Raw genomic sequence first — 24,541 nt, forward strand, 5'->3', positions numbered from 1 at the left:
GTTATAGCGCTTGACTCGCGTTCTCAAGATTGGGCATTCACATCCTGGTCAGGGGTTGAATCAGGGACTCCGTGGTGGGGAGATGTTATCTCCCTCACCTGGAGTGCAGGAGGTCGTGGGTTCAATCTATTGACCCTGACGACGCCTGTTGTGTATTTGTTGTGGTGGTCGCGTGGAATTTTTCTCCAGATACTCCAGTTTTGTCCTCCTCCACATTTAGGATCAACATCCGGTCATATTACTTGGCTGCTTCTATTAATACCCACGTGTGATGATGATGATGATGATATCAGCCACTTCGATTAGCTATCACGTATGGCCAGGCGGGTTTTACCTGGGAAAATAATATAGTTTGGTTTTAGTTTTTAATCCCTCCGGGGTTATTGAAATTATTAGCAGTTTGGAGGAAGTCAAGAGTGTTCGTCCTGTGAAGGGACAGGCTCCCTGACTATCAAATGTGGATTTATCCCACTGGCTTAGGGTCTCCAATGAATAGAAGCCCCACTCACTGACCAGGGTGACATCGACTTTGCACAGATACAACTGCACCTTGATAAAAAAAAAACCTCAAGTAAAAAAACTCACGTAATTGAAATCTGTGTTTATATCAACTCCCATGATCACATTACAAATTAGTAAGCCACGAAGATGGAATTTGATCCTAAAAAAATACTTGGTATTATTTCGGAAATTAGACTTTTATTAGACGTGTCTGAAAGCTGCATTTCTTTTAAAATCAAACTTGACATGAAACACGTTAGGAGTGAGGTGTGAAAAGGAGAGACAGAACAGAGTCAGTGGGAATTGGAATAGGGCAATGAGACAGAATAGTGTCACAGAAGAGAGAAATCTCATGGGAAAGGTAAGAGGGAAGGTTCGTTGTCATGAAACTATAATGTCACTCTGTTCTTGTTTGTATTTTTATTTGTTATGTTTCCATTGACATTTTTTCTGAGCCTTTTGTTAGTAATGGGAGGCAGACTCACCTGAAAACTATGGCACGTGTCCTCTGTATGCACCGACTCCCGGCAATCGTTCCATTGAATTGGGCAACTGTATTTTAAGACACTACGTGCCATTGGAGGCAAAGGCTCTTATATAAACATTGTAATACATCATGTAACACTTGTACACTGCCTAGGAACTGTGGTCAATGAAGCATAGTTGAATGAATAATTTCACTGCACCACTGCACGTTTAAAAGTACAGTTAGTCGGCTCTCGAAACAAGCACATTCGATTGTCCTTCCCCCGCACCTCCGATTAGCACGGTTGGCTACATACGGTGCGAAAGAAGTTCAACATACATATAGTTGATGTGCAGGAGTGAAATGGATGGTAGCAGCACTAGGCCTTGAGGGATGGTGATGGCGTAGGGAGGCCTTCATCCAGCAGTGGATAAACAATGGTTGTTGCTGCTGCTGAAATAAAATATACTGTATATAAATTTTAAAATAAATATTTAAATTTCCTTAAATTGCTCAATTAAACCATGTATCCTCACAGGGTGAAAATATTCCACAACACTTATGGACAAAACATTCATCAAAAAGCTACATTACTCTCAAATACAACAACAAGGGAAGGGTAAGTGATAAAAAAAACATGTATGAGCTGAAAAAGGGAATTGTGGATATTAACAACAAATATATCGAGACAACGATTAATTATATACGGTGGGAATATTCACGGGGGGGGGGGGAACGTGAGAAAGTAAACAGCCTTCAAGCTCAGAAGGAAGATGACGTCCTTTTTTTTGCCAGAAAGAGGAGGGGGGTCAAAGAGGAGGAGGGGGGTTAAAGGGGGGGGGGGTCAAAGGGGAGGGGGGTCAAAGGGGGGAGGGGGTCAAAGGGGAGGGGTGTGAAAGGTAGGGGGGTTCAACGGGGGGAGGAGGGTTAAAGTGGAGGAGGGGTCAAAGGGGTGGGGGGGGGCAAGTGAGGTGGCGTCCACAGTGATGAGAGCCAAGAGGAGGGAGTTCCAAGCAGCGCACACAGGGCAGGAGAAGGAGGAGAGAGCTCCCATTGAGCAGCACACATGACACTTTGCTAATCAGTGATCCCTAGGGGGTTATTGTACATCCACTGCAGGGCATAGAGTGCACGTTGTTGCTATAATGAAAATTGCTAGGATCATTTGCTGGGATGAGTCTCGGCTAACTCTGTTGTCCTGGCTCTTCGTCTGTTCCTTCTGTTACTTAAGTTGTTGCCGTGTATGTCCAGAAGAACACTAATGATCACCACCATCGATCCAGAGTTCATCTTGCTGCCCAGCATCTCTCAACTCATGGAGACAGACATCCTGGATACACATTTACAACATCGATATTCTGCATTTTTGCCTTCACTATCTCTCGTCTTTAATCCACTAATGCTTTCATCTATGAATATCCCAATTTCCTAACTTACAAACTACAAACTAGATTCGAAGCTTTCGTGACTCCAGGAATTACTCTTTGGTTCTTTCGGTAAAGTCACGTAGAAATAAATTAAATTAAATAATAATAGAATACGACGTTTCGATTGCAACACAAGCAACCATCATCAGGTACAAATGAATGAGAAAAAAACATAGTAAACTTGGAAATATATTGCAATACAACACAGAGAGTCGACCAACACAACAGTCAACACCCACCTGGTTGATTACGTTCTTCCAAACTACACATAATCCGCAATGCCACTTGAACGCTTATCACTGCACCAATACACCGGATCACATTCCCTTCTCATGTCACTGTAGCCACCGCCTCTTGCCCTCCGCACCAACGCAAAGCCTTCTCTTATTACCTTGATTTAGCCCCAGATGTATCATAGGTGCCAGGAGAAATTGATAAGTGGAAGAGAACTTGTTTATAAAGGCAATATTGTTACAATTACTGATGAATGTTATTGTAGATAATGCACGCGGGTTTGGGGGAATAAGAGGAATAGAAGTCTTAATTTAGGACATGGTTGTGATGAACAACATTGTTCACTTTGGATGAGGAGCTGGGAGATCAACTTGTTGATTAGGAGACGGGTGTATGAGCCAGGAGTCACTACTGTGATTCTGCACGGGTGGGAGAGTGGTACCTTCACAAAGCAACTGGAAAAGGACGCTGGCCCTTTGAATGTCGATACACATGGAGGACACTAGGAATGTCATGGCCGGATAACACAGGTGACTTGAAAGTTCGGCACATAAATCGGCAATAATGTAGTGTGAACATAATCGTGAGCAGGTTACAGTGGATGGGTAATGTCTGCAGAATGGATGAGAGCAGATGTTTGAGACAGGAAATTGGAGATGTCACATCGAGGTTGGTGACTAAGATGAAGACCAGCTGGTGGGTTATAATAAGAGTGTGGCTGGATGTTGAGTTAAATGGAATGGCCCATGATGCCCACTTGACAGTGGCCTTGGCCTCTATGGACTGTGTATTCACGGAGCACTGAGGAGCTCCCACTTCGTAGCTCACCGAGCCACCTCGGCTGTTCACAGAGCAGGCCTGGCAGCACGCTTAGTGATTCCACACGGTGTAGATGCATTCAACACCTTGCCGGCTCACTCTGTATTTTGCAGAACAATTATGTTCAGTTTGGAGCCGTGCGATGGGGACAAACTGAGACCGCTATGGTTGATGCCCTGACCGTGGGGAGGGGGGTTAGTTATGCCATCTTGTCGTGACGCTCGGGCAAAATCCATTGGTCATATCCCTGACCTAATTAATTCGCCTTGTGGAATAACACCAAAATGCACTTGTAAACTGTACACAATATGTTTGACAAACAGTTTTCGGTGCTTGCATGCTATATGGTGATAGAAATATCCCACTCAGCACTGCATTGCCACTTTTCCTCATGCGCACGTTGATGGCCAGTGGGACATGAATCGCGTAAACTGGATACCCACCTAAAAATCAACTCCTAGAGCCCCTCCAGAAGGCATTTGGCCTAATCTTCCACGTTGACCAGACGTGTTGGAAGAGGTGTGAGTACCCACACTTTACCCCACCAAGCGAGACCTGTCAATCAATGAATAACTGTTGAAGACCAACCCATTTAAACTGCTGCTGGCAGGACCGAGATGGGGTGAGTTTCAGGAACTTGACCATTATTTCAAACGCCTGCACGGGGCGATTGAACCAGACCGGCGACTTCTGGAGTGCAATCCTCGGTGTGCCCACCATTACACCGGTGGACAGTCGTGGACGAAAACATCTCCAATTAAACATTTTCAAAAAGAAAAATTTGAAAGCTGTCCAAAAAAAAAATCAGCGGACGGATCTTCCGTGGGGAGGGTATTTAGTAACGTGTACGCGCATTCCACGATGCTTCCTTGCAGGTGCCCTGTGCCGGGCTGCGATGGGCAGGGCCATGTGACAGGCAAGTACGTGTCGCACCGCAGTGCCTCCGGATGTCCCATCGCCACCAAGCGCCAGCACGAACGCTTTCTCAGCGGGCCGCAAGTGGTCCCTTGGAAGGCCAGCAAGGGAGATGGCGTCTCCTGCCCCACGCCGGGATGCGACGGATCAGGCCATGCCTACGGCAGCTTTCTCACCCACCGCAGGTAAGTTTGGCTTCATCTGTAAGTTACGAGGCTTTGGGAGCAACGTCACTGTGCTTTCTCGGGTGTATTTAGCATGGGACTTTTTTGGCGTGTGCTGATTGTGACAATAACTATTCGTGATTGTAGACTTCGCCGAAGTGATGGGTTAAGTAAGATGTGACCGTAGACAATCTTGGCGAGATCGCTGTTGAAACGACAGAGATTCGGTCACGAAAATAAAAGTAGAAAAAAAGGAGCTAGCGCAGAGTTGCCACGAGGTCACCTGCCACGCAGCCCGCCACGCGCTCTGCTGGTCGCGACCTGACGCTTGTTTCTGAAAATTTTATTCATAAATTAAGTACGCTGTAACTAACTTATACACACAATTAGTTACCGACCGCAAAATACCATATGCTACCTCGCACAACTTAATTAGTGCAAGATAGTATCGCGGCTAGAGTATTTAAAAATGTTTACCCTTCATTTCGTTTTTATTTTTTCGTACCTTTTCTAGCATACTCTAAATTCCGGGTCACCCGAGTCTGGCTTTGAGAGCTTTTACCGTACTCACCACGGTTTCCGAGCAATGCTTTATGAGACAAGCACGTACCGGCTGCTTTAGTAGACGATATGTTATCTCGATATGCATTTGTTTGGTGCAAATTCTATTGGTCAGGTGTATGAGATAACTTAAGTACTTAAATTAGAGTTGGCAGGGTCGAGTGACACGTTTGAAGCGCATTGAAAAACATAATTCTGAACCCTACTTTACCATCCATCCAACTCAGGTGAAATCGTAATATAGTAAATCAACAGTGTGATGGAAATGTCCCACAAGAGACAACAACCATTTGTGGTGGACAGTAAATTTAAATATCGTCTCTTCCAGCCCTACAACTATGTATGTGTGTACAGGCATATCCCAATAATATGTCTGAACCTACAAGTGAATATTACCTTTAGCTCATTATCCTCTCATTGCTAATTGAGAAATCCATTTTCCTGTCCATCGACTGAATGGAAGGACATGGCCACAAACACAAACGTTTGTAAATGAGGCATCACCCTAGGATCCTCTGCAGTCTGTGTTTCCCCGTAGCGTGGCGCCCATAGGGCAGCTCATGCTGTATCACAACAGCACCCTGACTTGATTACAAGTATTATCATCATCATCATCAGAGTAAACCTCCACACACTTCACTTCCCTCGTTGGAGACAAGGTGAGCAGAGATGTGGTGCTTCAGGTGATACCAGTGCTCAGCCACTGGCACCATGACCTGTGCATTGGGACAACTTTCTCCAATTTAGTTAGTTTTATTTGGGGGTAGCCCCACAATAAATATCTCAATCGTAGGACCTTTGGGGAATTCTTCAACTCACAACCTAAGAGCAGCGTTTGCCTCGTATCTCCTACAGAGATGCAGGGGAAACGTAATGCACCATGAATCTTGGTGATGTTACCCACTTTTATTTTTGATAATGGGGATCTCTGCATGTTTACGGTTGATGGTGAAGTTCGCAACAGCTACGACAGACATGGCATGAACGTCATCGTGGTCATGATACGGTGGCGAGATGTTAACTCCTTTGCCTGGTATACAGGAGGTCGTGGGTTCAATCCTGACTCTGACGCCTGTATATTTGGAGTTTGCATGTTCTCCCCGTGGTCGCGTGGATTTTTCTCCGGGTCCTCCGGTTTTTCCCTCCACATTTAGAAAAATGCGCTTAGATTATTTGGCTGCTATACATTTCCGTGATAAGCCACTTGGTTGAGCTATCAAATTGTGGCCAAGTCGCTTCTGAAAAAGAGCTCTATAGCTCAGTGGGCCTTACCTGGTAAAATAAAATAATAATTTAGTTTTGATAATATTTGATTTAAAGACCCACCATACAAATATGTTTTTAGGTTGGGAAGCACTGATAATGAGAATAAATGTAGATCCCCTGTCAATTAAAGTCGTGTTACTTTATTGGTGTAAACGTACAGGACCTGCATCTCCTTTTAATATAAATCAACAGCACAGTACCCGGAAGACAACGCTTATTTCAAGCGAAGGGTTATTTGAGTTTAGCAGTGTTCCTTCTTGCACAGTCTCAGTCAGACTATACAGAACTCATTCCTGTCAACCCAATCGGGTTAGCCGTATTCTTGTACAGGGAAATTGAGTGAACAAAAATGTTTGTCTATTTGATTTAGTTTTTCTCTTATGTAGGATGACTGTTGATATTTATAAGGGCACGGGGTGACCAATAAGGTCTGAATTGGCCTGTAATAAGGGAGGCACTGATAAGGGGTTGACAGGTATGAGAAGTCCATTTTGAAATCCATGCATTCAAAGAATAACAAAGTACATTTTGATACGTTCGGTGGACATGGGAAAGTGTGTGGCGTTGCTCGTGGTGTTTGTCATGTATGGTGCTCTATGCACGAATCTGTTTTCTCCTTCTCCCTGGTTTCTCATTTCTACAAAGTCAGACTGTACCTCCTCATTGTGTCACCCCGCTGGTGCAGTGTGGCACTGTATTCTAATTTGCAGAAATGTTAGTGAGAAGACTTATAATGCCAAACTTGGCAATTGCAGACAACGTTTAGCAGAGTTTTCCTGCTTTTTTTGTTCTACATTGAGCGCAATATACTGCAGTTGCTATGTTGTATTAAGTAACAGGAGTGGGGTTTTCCCCCCAACAAATATGTTCAAATTCGCAGCATATATTAAACTAGTAACTGGCATTTTTCTTTGGCTTTTTCCTATTGGTCTTCACATCAAACTCCACACGAAGCATATTACTTAGTTCATCAATGGCTATTGTATAGTTTTAATTGCAGAGCCAGAGACAAGCAACGTAGAACTCTAGGCCTGACCCTTGACGCTGCCACATATGGGATACCAATCAACATCCAGGCCATTTTTTGAGGCCCAAATTCGAAAATTATGATTTCCAGATCATTCTGGATATCAGCATAGATTCGACTATATTTAATGCATGACAACTGTTAGCTACTGTAAGAGGTTTGGATCCCTGTGTAATAATGCAGTGCTCAAGTCTGCAATGTATTTTAATACAGCACAACAAAATATCAATGCTGAGATCTCAGAGGTAGATGTGCTGTATTCAGCAGAGAGATACGAGATGGATGGGAGATGTATTCACAAGAGCAATCTGAGGGTGGTGTTATCTAAATATGAGTGTGAGATATGCGAGAGATGTAAAACAATGTGGCAAGAGGAGATATTTGAGAATATACAGCGAACATTTGATATAGAGCAAGTGCTTACGGTTGGTGAAAAGTTAGTGATGCCACGAGCCATATAAATGTATCCCCAGGGAGTAGTTGGGACAGCCCTGGTTTATCCACTCACCGCTGTGATTTGTTTTTAAAGAATAATATTACTACATGCAAAAAAGAGCACCCCTTTTTCTATTAAATTAATGCTAATTAAGGCGGCCACATTTTAATCTCGAAATATTGTTAAAACATCTCATTTGCGCATGACTACAATCACTGGAAGGTGCTTGGATTTATGCTTCTCAGAATCACCTTCACTTTAACCGCGTTGCATGCCAGTCTCTCCTGTTCCACTGCACGGTGGCCTGTGGGTCACGTCTGGCCTACAAGGGGCTCTTACAGAGGCCTACTGAGCGCTGACCTGTATGGCCCACGGAGAGAAATTGCTTACTGAGGCATAAATAAATGCAGATTAGTGAAATGAAAGAGATGAGAGAATTGTAGATTGATGGTACACATTAGCGGTTACATGCACATGATACGTTCTTTTAAAATAAAGAAACACTGACAGAGAAAATGGAACAAGCGTTCAAAAGTGTGCGAAGAAGCATGGAGAGGTGCATGCTTGGGATTTCACTGAGACAGAAATAAGAGATCAAACACAAATCAGAGACATACATGTTGACTTTTTGAGGAAGGTAAGTGAGCTTGACATGTTGCTAGAAGAGGTGATGGCTGGTGGACTTAATAACTGTCTTGTAAAAATATGAATGCACTGAATTTAGTGCTGTTGAACATTTTTTTTTTCCGAATAGAAGAGCTTAATTCTAGCCAGAGCTGTGTGCGGGGTGGAGGATTGCGTTCAAACGCCCATGGCAGTCTTAACGGCACTCGCGCCATGCACACTTTGCAGCTTCATTGGCAAAAATGTCAGTTGTTCTATCCCTCTAAAAATTTTTGTTGAACATTTTAGGTTGTCAAAAAACGATTTAAAAAATAACGGAAAAAAGTAAAACACGTGAGGCAAGGTACAAACGTGTACATTTCCGCAAGAGATGAAAGCATTTAAAATGATTTTAGCGCAGAGTCACCTGTATTGTAAAATTCACATAAACTTTTTGTAAATCAATTTTTCAAGCCTTTTTGAGTTCACTTTCAGAGAGGAAAGAAAAATGATAACTTTGGTTGACTTTAGTGCTTCGATGGCTTTATACCAAAGCTAGCACCTGAAAATATGAACACATGTTGTGTGTCTGGGTTGGGCTTGGCAGCCTGTCAGGTTGTCCCAGAGCGACCTTCGCCATGAAGAAGGCCAAGCTCTCAGGGGAAGAGATGATGACGATCAAACTGCGAGCCTCAAATGGTGAGTTGACTGCCACGAAGCCCAGTGGCAGGAGGGTGCATGCTGGGTTGGAGGAAATCTATCTTTGACCGTCCACCGCTTCAAAAAAAAAAATCTTAAAAGTTACCTGTTCAGCCTGGCGTATACACACGAAGATTTATGTAGCGTCGCCAAATTTATGGTTTTTAGGTTAACCTGAATGTTATTATTCTGTTTGCATGGCTTTAAAGTTGTATTGATAGTTTATGTGCAGCGCCTTGGTTTAAGAAGGGTGCCATTAAATAAATATTTCATTGATTGATAAGCAGATGTGTCAGCTTGACGTCGCAATGCGTCTACAGCATACGCAACGGTAGGCCCGAACGTGAAATTTGGTGATAAAAAATGCTTTAAACCCTGAAGATATACATAATTACTTTTGTTCACTGTATTTGCGTTGATTTCACATTATCAAAATGCATGCTCAGCCAGGTGTCGAACATCAATTATTCAACTGCCAAGCGTGCATGCCTCACCGACGGCTTGGTAGTGGCAATGGGAGACAGATGTACATTTTTTAATCCCAAAAAACAATTATCTTTCAAGTAGTTTATTTTTATTGCATAAGTATTAAACGCATGCTTAAGTCGCTCGTAAAGTAAGTCATTATTTAATGCACTACTCAACACAGTACTGTAATTAGGAATTAATTACAACTGAATGTTGTTCCTGGTCTGTCACATTTGACCGTTTTAGAATCAAATTCAAATCCGGAGCCCGATTCCCATGCTGGTAAATTTTCCATCCCCTGATTTGATTTCTAAAATTTGTATGATTCCGCATTAATGTCTCGAATATCCACAATATACTATGTAACCATGGGGATCCAGTAGCATCTTGTATCACGGCACAGCAATATAAATACATAAACCTCGAGAACTGTAGATTTATTTAGTCAACCTAACTTTTGTGTGACCTGAAAAACATGACGCTCAGTACAACTTTCCTTGTTTGTGTGTAAAAATTTATGATGGTTACCTATTGCGTCAACCTCGATTAGGTGATTCTACGTGGAAACATTTTATTTTAATTATTACCTCCCTGTATAAATATTTACTTGCTTACAGGTTGATGTATTCATTAGGTAATCATATGATAACCTTTTTACTGATCCTGTACGAAACCCATAGGGTGGGTTAACTTGTAAAAATATATTTATGTCATCCAGTAACCAATTCTGTGACTGAAAATGGAGTAATTTAATAAGTTGTAAATGTTTAGTACTTAGTCACTCAAAAATATAAATTTAAAGTAGCCACCTATTACGTGTGATTTTAAAACGATATATTCTTACTATACATAAGTGGGATTGTTTAATACGTTCTATATTTTAGTCATTATTCTTGCACAATAATCACGTTAATAATAATGGCGGTGCACAGTTGAGACTTTGTCTGAAGTCAATCATGACCAATCCAATGCAACCTCAATTTGTATTCTTAGGTTTTTTCGGTAAAGTCACGTCGGTAAAACATCAAAATTAATAAAAATAAAATAAAATAAAGATCACGACGTTTCGGAGGCAACACAAGTCTCCGTCATCAGGTGGGACCGTCACAGCCAGATTAGCTGCATCTTGATGAAACGTCGTGATCTTTATTTTATTTTATTTTTATTAATTTTGATGTTTTACCTACGTGACTTTACCGAAAAAACCTAAGAATATGAATCCTTGCAGTCACGAAAGCTTCAAATCTAGAACCTCAATTTGTATTCCGAGTGAATCATATCACTTACAGAATGTATACAGAGGTCATTTATGCGTTAAGTACCTCCATAAAATAATTTAAATTCTCTTTAACTACGAGACTTTATATGACCTATGTTTACTGAAGTAATAATGGGATATGTGAGTTAATGCCAAGTAGCCAGATGTTTCTGTATAGATCAGTATATGGGCCCTCCCTTGAGATCTGATGGATTTGTGTTCAAAGTCTGGCTGGCGATGCATTTCATTATTTTTAATTGTAAAAAACACGATTTATAGAATTATAAAATTACTTCAACGTGATTCATTGCAATTATGTATGCGCTTATTTTTTATTTTTGGTACATTATGATAATGTTGTACCAGTGCTGCGCAATTGCACTGCATTGGGCCCATTTAACCACGCTTCTGGGTACCAGTATAGATACAGTTGTATTCTTATAGACTTGAGCATCAAGCAGAAAAATATCTCTCATAAAAGTCTGTATTAGACCTTGTGATGTGGTAAGTTCATGAGGCTATCCACATACAAACACAGAGACAATTTCAACCGAAAAGATGGATTCTGGCTTAGCAATCGTTGGAAGGATGTGATAAACCATTTCGGGTCTTAATTGATTGTGTTCACGCTTACGATGACTTTCAGACCGCATTCCATTCTCTTTCTCTCCCCCCTCCTCCTTTCCGAGCATAGATGGACTCGTACATCTGACCAACCGCTAGTTGCTGTCCGTGGTACTAACGTTAAGAAAAAAACGCCACTTTTTTTCAAATTTTCTTGCTGTGGTTTTCACACCTGATGGTGATTGCTTGTGTTGCAATCGAAACGTCTTTTTATAGTTTGATTTTTATTATTTTATTATTATTTTTTTACGTGACTTTACCGATAGAACCAATAATAAGTAATCATGATTTACCTAATACATTGGACAGATGCACTTTTCAACAGTTGAATCAAATTGTAATGATTTGTGAGTGAGGCTTTTGATGAAAAACTTTACTACTTAAAACATTTAAACGTGAGCTTTTAGGACAATACAGTAATAGGAGGGAGCGTATGATTGCCTGTGTTTCATCTGTCGCGCATAGTCTGAAACTATCGTGGCATTCTCTTTAAGTTTTATTTAACAATTTATCCAACTTTAAATAAGTGGAGATATTTCCATCGAACATCAAGTACTCAAAAATTAAGTTTTTATTTTATTTTATTTTAAATCCTCAAGTGAATGTTACAAAAATTATCTTACAATTGTATATAATGTCGGGGTAGACCAAAAAGTGTTTACATTGTCCAAGAAACAAATTTGCATTGAAAATATCAAGAGATTTAAAATCAGCCTATAGCATATTTGTCCTATAAATTCTATAATATATTTGAAAGAATTTTCAGTTGGCTATCATATTCCCTTACATGCAAGTTTATTTAGTGTTTAACCAGGTCAGATCTCAAGAGACCAGGATGACTATCATTTGCAAGCATGGCCTGGGGAATTAGTCTTCCAGTTGTCTCGATCTTTGACCCGCTCTTTTGCTGGTGCAGCCCATTATTCTTCCCCATTATGGATGTTGGGGAAAGCTCACTCGGTGCGGCGCTGAGCTCACGGTTGTAAGATAATGAGTTCATATCCAAGGCAAGGTTAGCTCAAGATTCCATCCCTTTAGTGTTGACACCTGTGTGCAACATTGCTCCTCATCATGGGATCGGAAAGAAAGACATGATGTCAATCATTTCACACAAGACAGGCAGGGAGCCTATGGCAGCCGACGGAGAGAAAACGCTCAAGAGGATGACTCTATCGCGGAGATGGAGCGATCAAATCAGCTCGTGCACAGTAACGAGATGGATTGTGGCATTGCAGGCCCACGAAGGTTGGTAAAGATATGGAGAAGCCTTCATCAAGCAGTGGATAGATCATGGCTGCTGGTGATGATGTAGGAAGCCTAATGATTTATTACAAGATAACTGCTGTTATGCATGGTTTAGTGGTGGGATGAGGTTGCAGATGAGAGGCGTTACCTGTAATCGTTACACCTGTGACTCTTAACCAAAGGTCCACAGACTCCTAACAAGTCACAAGGAGTGTAGACGTCTACAGAGATGAGCAATAGAGGAGCAGAAGGAGAAGACCGGTTACTGTTGGATCAGCAAGAGGTCAGAAGAGGCACCACGAAGAGGAACCTCGTGAACTATAGAGAAGTGGATGCGCTGAACACAAATGCGCCATTTATCTACCGTGCAAATGTGTGCACAGTCACAAGCAAGCCATTGCAATTTCAAAATCATGGATCTTTGTTATCCCTCTCATCTTCCTTTAATGCTTCCTCTTAACTTAATTCTTGCTTTAAAGCTTTCGTGACTGCAGGGATTCATATTCTTGGTTCTTTCGGTGAAGTCACGTAGAAGGGAAATAATACAATAATAAAAATAAAACAATTAAATTCTCATAATTTTCTTGCTGTGGTTTTCACACCTGATGATTGCTTGTGTTGCAATCGAAACGTCGTGAGAATTTTATTTTTATGATTTTATAATTTCGCTTCTACGTGACTTTACCGAAAGAACTAAGAATATTAATTCTTGCTGTGAATGTATTTTCTCATGTGCTTGCCATGCACGAGTCTCTACACAGTACTCACATTGATAGTCAAATGGAGGTTCAAGCAATTAAGACTTCACATTGGGAATTTCTTTAAGGCCAAATAATATTTATATATTTTTATTGCAATTTCCATTGGTGACTGAACTGATAGAATGAAATATTATTTTCGTTGGTAAATGTCACAAGTGAGACCCATTAACTAAATAGTGCAGACTCATTATCCAGATATTGGCATTTGCCTCCAGTGTCACCCAGTGACCACTCCAATTAAGGCCAATATTGAACGTTGCCATTACAGAGGGCCTAAATCTAACGTTGAATAAATAACTGTGAGAATGAGAATATGCGCAGTTTCCATTGTATATCTCATATTTGTTTCACACACACTCTAACTTTCCAACTCGGGGAGAGTCCTGCTATCGACAGATGAGCAGATTAACTTCAGGGTACCCAAAATTCAACATGAAGCACTGGGTGGTTGTCGTTGTGCGTTTTGCTACCACATCCTTTAAAGCTCTGGCTGCTGTCTTTATCTGCTGTTGCTTGCGCTTGTCAGAAGAAGCTGGCTGGCAAGTTCAGGAAATTGTACACATCGAGAAAATCTGTACTGGTAAATTCTGACTGGAATCTTGCAATTTTTGATTATTTTTACGTTTCATGTTGGAATTTTTATCCGAATATCCATGAGTAACAAAGAATAGTTTCCAAAGTGAAATGAGTCTGCGTGCGGAACCATCACTAAAGCAGGGACTGAATGCTCCGCCTGGCACCCTAGTTATGACATAGAGTACACATCACCCATAGGGGGAGTTGGAATATCCTGCACCATGACATCTACGCCATGCATATCAACTGCTTTTCGTATATACAGTTGATGTTCTTTGAGCAGTCAGACATCTGTACATAGTGCACAATTAGATCAACGCTATGTAGGGCACGTGTATATCTATGTATGTTGAACTTCTTTCACACCGTACGTAGCCAACCGTGCAAATCGGAGGTGCGGGGGAAGGACAACAAACTAAGCACCAAGAGCAGTTCTACAGAAATGAGTATCCAGCACAGTGGGAGTGACTTTATATTTAATAAACTAAAAGTGATTGCATTATGATGCGTGGTTGTAGTGTGTTCTATTCGTGTGCAGCATTTGCGAACATGAGTGCACTTGCTAGACTTAAGGCACCTTATTCGCGATTTGACGTAAAATATAAAAATGTACGTGAAACTCATCTTCATGCAATACCTCCTCGTGTTTCCTGCTCTAGTTTATACGATTATGTTTCTGTGTTGCCTGTTTAACATAGACAAGTTATACGGAATGCGTAATAACACAGCGCAAATTGTAAATGTCACGGTGTTAAACTGGACAAAGCCTCGAACAGTCTGACTTTATTTGAATGAGAAACCACGAAAAGAGATTCGTGCCGTATGTTGCCCCGACCTAATCACTCTTTACTTGTTGCAGCTTCCACGAAACGCCACGGTGATGTGCGGCCCCTCTGTGTCTTGTCAATATTCGGTAGTTGCGTTGAATACGAGTTGCCGTGACCGATGTTCAGATACTCTCTACTTTGTATTGTGCAATGGGAGAGAACATAACTACGTTGCAATGACGTCACGGTTGACTTGATTGTCTTCTAGGTGGCTTCCTGTCATTTTGTAATAAATCAAGAAGCTAATGTATACCAATATAGAATATAAGTACACTTCTAAATATTTCCATCGGCTCCAGCATACTCAGCAACATGATTGTTGCGCGACCAGGAGATGATATTAAGCATTCTAGATGGTATTCATCATCACCCCTGGACGAAGGCCTCCCCAAGCCATTGCCATCTCCCGCGACCTCGCGATGTAACAATCCATCTCGCTTCTGATTGCATTGCCTCATCTCCGTGGTGAATGTCCTCTCAGGAGCATGTCCCCCTCTGGCTGCCATCCCATCGCCATCTTCTCTTTATCAGCCAGCCATCATCTCCACGAGTAACACGAGTAAATACGTCCTGCCCAGGCCCACTCTCATTAATAATGGTCGATGTCTAAGCCATTGAGTGTCTTTTTGTGTCATTCAGTGTAATTCAAAGCGTGCACTTTTCCGTGCGTGTTTTTGTTGTTGCTTAATTGTCAGATTGTGCTCGATTTTATGTTTCACTGGTCATGTTTCTGAGCCATTTCATGGCTGTAAATATGCACCGGTCGTTACATTCGCTCTACATATTTTTTCTAAGTTTTCCTACTGCGTCCTTCCAAGAATCGTTTTATTTAGTTTAGTAATGTCGTGGTTCATTACTTTTGTTTTGGTCATATTTAGCTTGACTCCAACTTTTCAGCTTTATTTAAATCAAGTCATTCCTGTAAATAATTTAATTGGTTGTTATGATGACTATCAGTATATCTGAAATGGTGTAAAATGTTGTTAATGCGATACATTGAGATTCACGGTTAATTATAATTACCGTGAAATTGCCCTGCTTAAATGCCATTAACCTGAGTGTGTATTATTTCACAATGCAATCCATGGCATAATCTACCCACCGTTGGAATCCGTGACATTTCAAGTTGGGTGGCTTTTTTCTTTTGTCTCTCGCAGGCATAGAGAACGACGAGGAGGTCAAGCACCTTTACGAGGAAATCAAAGATCTGGGAGAATCCAACTCGCATGTGGAAGTGGAGATGATCAAACTACGGACGCAGGTGAGGGGCAAGGCCACGGACCCTGATGGCGTGTGCAATGAGTCACACTCATCGCACACAGAGTGCTCGCCCCAAATGAACCACAATACATTGCTAATCTCGTCAAGGTGCATTAACCGTCATCACGCGAACTCTGGTCATCCTCGCAGTGGCGTTTGGCTAACCATCGAACAAAGATGGTCACCGCATCGTGCGGACATTTCAGATACGCTTCTGCGGCCGTCTGGAACGCGCTTCCGATATAAGGAAGTCATTGGAGCTATGCAATTTTAAATCATCTAGATTTAAAACTAATTTCTTTAGAACTGCTTTTTGTGTTTAGTTTGTTGCCCTTCCCCCGCACCTCTGATTAGCGCGGTTGGCTACGTACGGTGTGAAAGAAGTTCAACATACATACGTACTGGGTTAAGAGGAGTCGGAGGCTTCTGGCTGACTGCGTGGTTGTTTGATTTGTGAAATGAACGAAGGGGGTGACCATCGGCCCGAGTTCTCGCTGTGCCGCATTTCTGGTCTTCGTGTCCCAGCATGAACCAATCAGAAGAAGCGTAGAGGTTAAAGGTCATAAAAGCATCAACCATCACCCGTAGAGATCTCAAAATAATAAATATAAGTTTCATATTGCCCCCTCAGGCAAATAATGCATCCTTTAAGAAAATTTTCTTATTGGAAAATATTCAGTTTCAGGATGTAGGACCATAAAGTTAAACCCTGGCTCACGTTTTCGAGTTATAAAAAGGTACGACGAGGTGTAACATTACAAATGAGGAAATATTGTGCTGAGAGGTGCTTTGATACGCCACACGGCACGTGAGCGCTGAACACGTGCAAATCGTCATCATTTGCACACCTTCTCAGTTCTTTTGTTTGACAAATTAATTTTCAGATCACCAGTCTCGAGGACAATCTGAAATCATCGCAAGAGAAAAACAGTCGGATGGAGGGGCAGAGCGAGACCCTTCTGAGCGAGCTGTCCAGCCTGAGTCAGACTCTGATCAGCAGTCTGTCTGGGGTGCGTCTTCCCAGCATGGTGAGGATAGGAACCGGAATATTGGCCGGAAACATTGCCCAGTTAAATGACAGCGTCACGATCCATTATGGGTGGGAGGGGGGAGGGTGGGCAGTGGTTACCCGGAGACCTGAGCTAGATTCCTGGCATGGCTAACATCAGTGGTGAGTGATATCTGAACTAGTTCTGATCCTCCCCCCTCATTTGACCAATGCTCACTGACCAGCGTGGGGAAGTATGGCCAAGAAGCAATCCCAAAGCTCGGCATGGCACGGAGAGGCCGTCATCGAGCCTTTGAGTGACGAGATGCTGTGTATTCTCAAGTAATATATATTTTAAAAATGTGTTTATTGATATCTAGAAAACCTTTATGCTTATTAAAAGGTATTAACTATCCAATGATTAACACATATTCACTGTGATAATTATCGCCAGATTACAATTCCATGTTGCCAGCAAAATGTAACGGAGGCTGTTTTTAGCCTTTGGTTCTATTCCTCACGTATCCATTCTGGAAACTATAATAAGCCTTTATGTTCGTGTCATTTAAGGATCTAAATCCAAGTTGGTGGCTACAGCATATTTTTGAAATGTCTATTATAAAAGGAACCGTTCATAATAGAATCCAAATTGTTGTTGATGTTATGTTAGCAGTGGTGCACAAGCGACAACAAGCAAAACAACTCATTCGTCAATAAGACTGTGGTCTTAATAGAGAATATATATAATAGGTTTAGGACCATGGCCTTTCTTCATAACACATCTAATGCTACGATGAAGGGCCTTTTAATCAGTCACTAAAGTGCAAACCTTACCCCCGTGCACCAGAGATATACGACATGCTAACAAGCAACATGTGGGACTTTAAATGTTACGGGTCCTTGTGTGCAAGGCGCTTGCACGAGCATGCCACTGTATCAGACGGAGATGAGCTGCCAGTGAAGCGAAGCAGCGAGGCAGAGCAATGTATGCGTCTCAACTTCTTGCTGGAGAAAGATTAGCGGAGCGAACCGTGCCCTTATAACAGCTAAAGTAGTCCAAGTTAACTCACTTTGAATCGTTATGTTCATATCAATGAGGAGCTCACGCCGGGTTTGCGGTCAATGTTGAAGTGTCTGTGCTGCTGGTAACCTGCACTCCCGTATCCCACAAAGAGGATCAACAGAGTTGTGAAAGAACGTGCTCTACTCATTGTTTCGACGTTTGTGGAAATACTTTTGTGTTTTGTTGTACCCACAGGATCCGATCAATGAACAGAATTTTGACACCTACGTGTCAAAGCTGACAGACGTATACAGCAACCAGGAGCACTACCATAACCCGGAAAACAAAAACCTCTTGGATAGCATCAAGCAGGCCGTGAAAGGTATCCAAGTTTAATGCCGATAGAATGAAGAAAGAAGGCCCATTTCTGCATTAATGTCTGAAAGTGTTCTCATTCTTTTCCTTCGAAAAAAAAGTTCCTAAAATGTGTGACTTTTTACAGCACTTTGATTCACTGTATGATGTAAGACCTGTTTATAAAATCCTAGGTATTGGATGGCCCTGCTGCTGGCTTTTAAAATGTCATCATTTAATGGCTTTTATATTGCTTGCACATTGGCAGCTAGTGTGTTCAATTATAAAAAAAAACATTCACGTATTATAAACACACTGAAAAAAATGCAGAAATATATGAGTTCTCGTGGGTTTTAAATGACGTACTTAAAGGTGAGATCGCGATATGTACTGATGCACAATAATGATGATGATGATGTATCACAAATATTTGTGAAGCAAGGTACCTATCTAACAGTGAATTTTATTAAAAGATAATCATTCCAGCCATTTTTGCTGCATTACATAATTTTTAAAGTTATCTAGTATTTTGTTAGCTCTGCAATGGTGAATTTAAAGGGTGACGTTGTACTTGTTATTTAAGTTTAATAGAATGCTATTTTTTAGAATGGGAGTATTTTACATTGCTATTTGTAATATTGCTTAGCAATTGACATTTCTGAAAGCTACATTTGTGGATAATGTAAAAATGTAAGGTGATGGCACTTAAATGTGAATTTTGTTCCTGTAAAATTGTGAAAATAACTGAATATATTGATTACAAATGAGTGTATCGCACTACTTTGACAAACATATAACAGCATGGCGCTTATATGCTTTAGTCATCTGTGTTACGATAATCCTGTTTCATACCAGGATCTTATTTTGTAGTCGGGGTTTCTCTCCTTGTACCCGCTGTTCACGTACAGCATCCTGTTTGGCTTCACGAGCAGAATGGCACGGTCTTTCCTGCCCGCTTCGATCGATCTGTTATCTGCAAGAGAGAATTGTGGAAATATGGACAATATAGTACGTGTTACTTTTACATCTTATGTTAATTTTTAACACGTTTGAATCAATGAAAAATTAGATATTTTTACACATTACATTGTTTAAAACGTAACTCACTCTATTGTCTATGTTTCCAAACGGTTTGTGCACCATTAAACAAATCTCGTTATCTGTGGAATCAGATAAGACATGCCACTTGCTTAATTTGAAAATATTCACGTGTTTTCTATGTATGGTAATGTTGCAAATCAAATTTCAAAATGACCGAAAATCCCCAGCAAATTTTTTTTTTGAAAATATAATTCAACATTTTATATTTGTAATGTTTCAAATGACATTTTATTGAGTGGCAGCCACCGCTGCCGATGTCACGGAAGGGTAATATTTTCTGTGAAGTGTTTTTCTCTCGAGCTCGCGTATAGGAAGTGATTGCAAGTTCACAGTGACGTTGGTTCGGTTGAGGGAACATTTGGCTGTGGCTGGATCTAAGAAGCCGGCATGGCGTCTGCATCGTCGGTGCATTCCGGACGTGTTGTAACTGAATCGTTTGGGCCGTCGTGGACCAAAGGCGAGAAAATGCGAGTAATTAGTACGTTTAATGTGAGTTAAGCACACGAGCCAATAACCGATCCCGACGATCGATCCGTTCGTTCAGAATTTTCGCTACCCCACTTCTCCGCGAAGGACCCACGCGTACAGCCACGAAACTGGGCCCGCTAATTCCGTATTATTCTGTATTATGCCATGAAGTCATCCACAACTGAGGGTTATATTCGGGAGCCTCTTACTATATTATTTATATTTCTGATGTATTGGAACCAGAGCAATGATATCTACATTGAAGTACAGTATGTTGTTTATAAAACAATTGTAAGTAGTTTTTGGAAAGAATGACATTGGCACTAAGGTAGGATGTGTTAAGCACTTTATTTTCCCACGATGCCTGAACGGCTCCTTCGGTATGACTCCCGTTTTTGCTCGATGATTTTACTAATCCCCTCCCCTCCCCAGACCTATCTTGCTGCTTGCTACCGCTTTTTATCTATAGCACACTTTGTCAAAGTGCTCTGTGTGGTGCTTGTCCTGTGCCTTGACCCGTTTCGTAGTTTGCTTTTTCAATGTGTGCGCCCCCCCCCCTCTCCTACCCCACCCCCCCAGATTTTGAACTGTCTCCCACCACACCGCCCCCACTTACTCTCCAGCCCCCCTCTCCTGTACCCCCCCTGCCCCCTTCCTCTCACCACTACCCGCCCTGACACCTAAACCACACGATTAAACAGAGTATTCCATATATGTAGTTGATGACAAACGTAGAACAGTTGTAATATCCTTGCATGTACAGTATATGTGTTTTGCAAGGACAAGTTGTACAATGCACCCATAGCATCAGATTCACATCCAGGAGGAGTTTAAAAAAATTACTTAAAAGTACTTAAAAAAAAACTTCCTCAGGCATTTTGGTATTTGTATGAAGACATGTTGGTAATAACCAACAAAAATATGAATATAGGTGTAAAAACAATTGCTGCAAGCAACAAAATGAAATAGTTTACCAGAATACCTCTCCTCTTTGGATTTATATGTGAATTATAATGGCCGTTAATAGAAACAGGACACATTTTCAGAATCCATATTTAACTTTTTTGGTTATCTGTATATATAATGCAGGGTTATTGAACCCTTATTTTGATTCTGCTTAAGCAATACCTGTAGCATGCCTGATTTGTTTGAAGTAAAAGTGAATGTGCTTTGTTTATTCTGCATCAGCCTTGAAGCACAAGTTTATGCATAGACCCCATTTTCCTTGCTTATAAGATGAAAAACAAAATACATTTTGGTATGTTAATAGGCTTAAGACGAATCTGTAAAACTGTACATTCTCAATTAATTTACAAAAAATAGATTTATCATTTTTGGGTTTTCCATTTGTAATTACGTTTTAAAAAAGTACGGTACTGTGATATTTTGTGAAGACATAATTTATTGTTGGGTGAAAAAAAGTTTATTTTTTTGGTAATAAGTGCTGTAACATATATGTTACATTCCTATTCCATCAGAATATGTGGATTATAACAGAAACTGGACCATATTTATTGAAAATTGAGTAGGGATATAAAATCCTTACACTTGATAAACAGTTTGATTCTAATGTTGACAAATGCACTTGTTCATGTCGCATAAGTGTCGTTCATAATGTTTGCTGTAGCTGTTAAGTTAAGCAGCCAAATGTCAATATCAGTGGATTGTGATAAATTTAATAAAGTCACTCGAAGGCACTATTGTATGTGGTTGCGTACATGTTGTACACTGTTCAACATGCATGGCGGAAGGTGTATGTAAAATCTTACGCCAATTGTGCGGGTGTGTGCGGAGCGGCGGTGCAGTGGTTAGCGCGCTGGTTAAGACTGCACGTCACACATCCCTGGACATCATTCAAGACGAGTAGGCCCTTGTGTGTGCCCGCGTCATCGGCACGCTTGGACCATTTTCTTTCGCCATCAGGGAGAAGACGGTCCAATGTTGCCAAACCTAATACATTACGCCGTCAATGACTCAATTGGGATTACTGGGAGCGACGTTGCTTCCCACTCGCAGACTTTACCCGCGTGTGAACCGTAGCATCTTCATGGATATCCCTGCGTTATAGGAATTGCGCGGACACCAAATTGTGCTAAATCTTGTTGAAGCCTTACATGGCTGTACTAATGATGGAAGGCTGATAAATGTCTGGGTGCAGCAAAGAGGGCTGGCTCCCGACCGGTTAACCTTGTTATTTATGCCATTGATCCGGTTATCGATACCGTTTCCCAGGAGTTAGAAATAAATTAAGCTCAGCGAGTTAATTACATAGCTTCAACAATCTAACGTTGTGCAATGTCTTTAGCCCCAGTAAAACAGCGATCTTAAGACATATGTAGGCGCAATTGCTACCCACAGAAAGCCTCATCGGTCGTCCTTCAATGAATGCCTGCGTCAAATGAAGTTGGGAACCTCCGGATATCACAAAGTCCTGCGGGATGGGATCTGGAGAATGTTGGGGGCTCCAACAGTCTTCCGTAATAAGATGTAGAGGATTGTCCGGCACAGATGATATTGGCTGTGCAGACTCGGTCGGAGCCTTTAGAGCAGTGGTTCTTAAGCTTTACTCGAGCCTTACCGCTCCTTTGGTTCTCAGTCGTAAAAAAACATGTGTGGTGTGAATAAATACTTAGGTTTGATGAAACAAATAGGTTGTACTTACGTGCCCTTGCTTCATTTGTGTTTCGATTATTTACCTTCTAAAACACATCTCCAAGAAAGGGCATCTCACACCCCACAGGGTGCCTGCACCCTCAGATCAAGAACCACTACTTTAGAGGATTTAAGCCCCTATCGTGGGTACGTTGTTCTACTCTTCCACGCTGGCCAGACGTCCTGGAAGCTGTGGGAGCACTCACACTTTACCCCACCACACGCGGCCTGTCGGTCGAATAACTGTGGCTCAGGAACGTGTCGTTTCTGTATGATTCCAATCGTTTTTGTAGTCAAAATCGCCAAATTTGCGGAACTCCGCTGCGAATGCAGGGAGAGACGAGAGGCGAGGAGGCAGCGACGAGCTCAGCCTCCCCTCTGATTACGCAACCCCTCAGACACTGGATGGAACGCGGGCAACACGCGCGTGCCTGTTACTATCTCTCTGCGATGACTGGAATCATACAGAAATGACATTTATAACACAGATCAGTGGGAAAAAAAAATCTTTATTTTAATTTTATATATATATTTTTTTACTTTTCGTCACAGCTATTTTCACTGGTGTATGCCAGGTGAGGCTGTGGCCTCCCCTGCCTCCCCTGACCGCACGTCCCTGCGGCGTGACTGTAGCAATTAATGCTGCCACGTGGACAGAGGCGGAGTGCGGAGAGTTGAGAATCTTGCCCCATTGTTTAAACGGCCGATTCGGGGCATCAAATCCTACCTGCACGGCAGCGTGGAGGATATGGCTCCTCCGGAAACAAAATTCGATCCCCCCCCAAAAATGTATATTGGACAACCATGGCAAGGAGGAGCAGGGCATCTAATCTTTAAGAAGGAGAATACTGTACGAACGCGAGTGCACTCTAAGCATTAAGAAGACAAGTCGGGGACATAAAACTGCAGGTCAGAGAACAAAATGCAATGGGCAACCATCATGAAAATCATAGACAATGAGATGATCTCGGCGCACAGATATATTGTTTTTACCCAGCTCACACCTGCGCAAGGGTGCAGCGGTGGCCAGGTGGTTATCACTGCACTACGATTGAGTTATATTCCTGGCCACGGCTAACACCAGTGGCGAGTGATAACTGAACCGGTTTTGTACCCCTGCCCCTCCACTCACCTTCACCAACCTGCAATGACCAGCGTGGTGAAGTATGGTCAAACAATCCCCATGACAGACGTAGTATGGGGAGGCCTTCAGACCCAACAGTGGTTTGACAAAGGGGTGGAATCTTCTTGGTTCTTTCGGTAAAGTCACGTAGAAGGGAAGTAATAAAATAATAAAAATAAAACATAATAAAATAAAATAATTCTCACGACGTTTCGGCTACAACGCAAGCAGCCGTCTTCAGGTGAAGAATGAGACACTGCCAAGCTAGCAGCTTATATATAAGCTGCGTTGGAGGTGGAAGAAGAGCGCCTTAACAAAAGAATGTGCATATGAAGAGGAATTTAGCATATTCATGGAAAAAGATCTCCAAAATCCTGATTAAACACAAGATCCAGGTCCGATTCAACACAGTACATAAAATCCGTGATCTGGTACCGTCTGTTAAAGATGTGGTTCCAGACATACAGTACCCTGGCGTCTACAAACTAAGTTGCCTCTGTGGTAGCAGTTACATTGGGGAAACCAAACGACATGTCTCGGACCGCATCCGTGAACATAAAGCTGACCTGAAACACGGTAGGACAAACACCTCAGCCGTGGCAGATCACTGTTACAACTCAGTGGGCTCACATGATATTGACTTCTCCAAGACAGAGGTTCTCTGCAAGCCATCTGGCTATCATGAGAGATTCGTTCATGAGGCGATCCACATATA

At 41.8% G+C, this 24,541-nt stretch overlaps 1 protein-coding gene across 17 annotated transcripts in view; it reads left to right on the top strand.

Annotated features, from left to right (window-relative positions):
* The window catches only part of LOC133347466 (myelin transcription factor 1-like protein), a 277,688-nt gene extending 255,937 nt beyond the window's left edge, over nucleotides 1–21,751 (top strand). For 8 of the 17 annotated variants that reach the window (XM_061559730.1, XM_061559729.1, XM_061559735.1 and 5 more), the window contains 6 exons: nucleotides 1,506–1,586; nucleotides 4,323–4,547; nucleotides 9,027–9,118; nucleotides 16,035–16,138; nucleotides 17,022–17,165; nucleotides 18,384–21,751. In XM_061559730.1, coding sequence (XP_061415714.1) covers nucleotides 1,506–1,586; nucleotides 4,323–4,547; nucleotides 9,027–9,118; nucleotides 16,035–16,138; nucleotides 17,022–17,165; nucleotides 18,384–18,524 — 787 coding nt within the window. In that variant the 3' untranslated portion in view covers nucleotides 18,525–21,751. The remainder of the gene's footprint in view (nucleotides 1–1,505; nucleotides 1,587–4,322; nucleotides 4,548–9,026; nucleotides 9,119–16,034; nucleotides 16,139–17,021; nucleotides 17,166–18,383) is intronic. The other 9 variants (XM_061559736.1, XM_061559741.1, XM_061559737.1 and 6 more) reach the window with 6 other exon arrangements.
* The last annotated feature ends 2,790 nt before the right edge of the window (nucleotides 21,752–24,541 follow it).

The sequence above is a fragment of the Lethenteron reissneri genome, chromosome 26 (assembly GCF_015708825.2).
Source record: "Lethenteron reissneri isolate LAM-NWPU_2019-01 chromosome 26, ASM1570882v1, whole genome shotgun sequence".
Classification (NCBI taxonomy): domain Eukaryota; kingdom Metazoa; phylum Chordata; class Hyperoartia; order Petromyzontiformes; family Petromyzontidae; genus Lethenteron; species Lethenteron reissneri.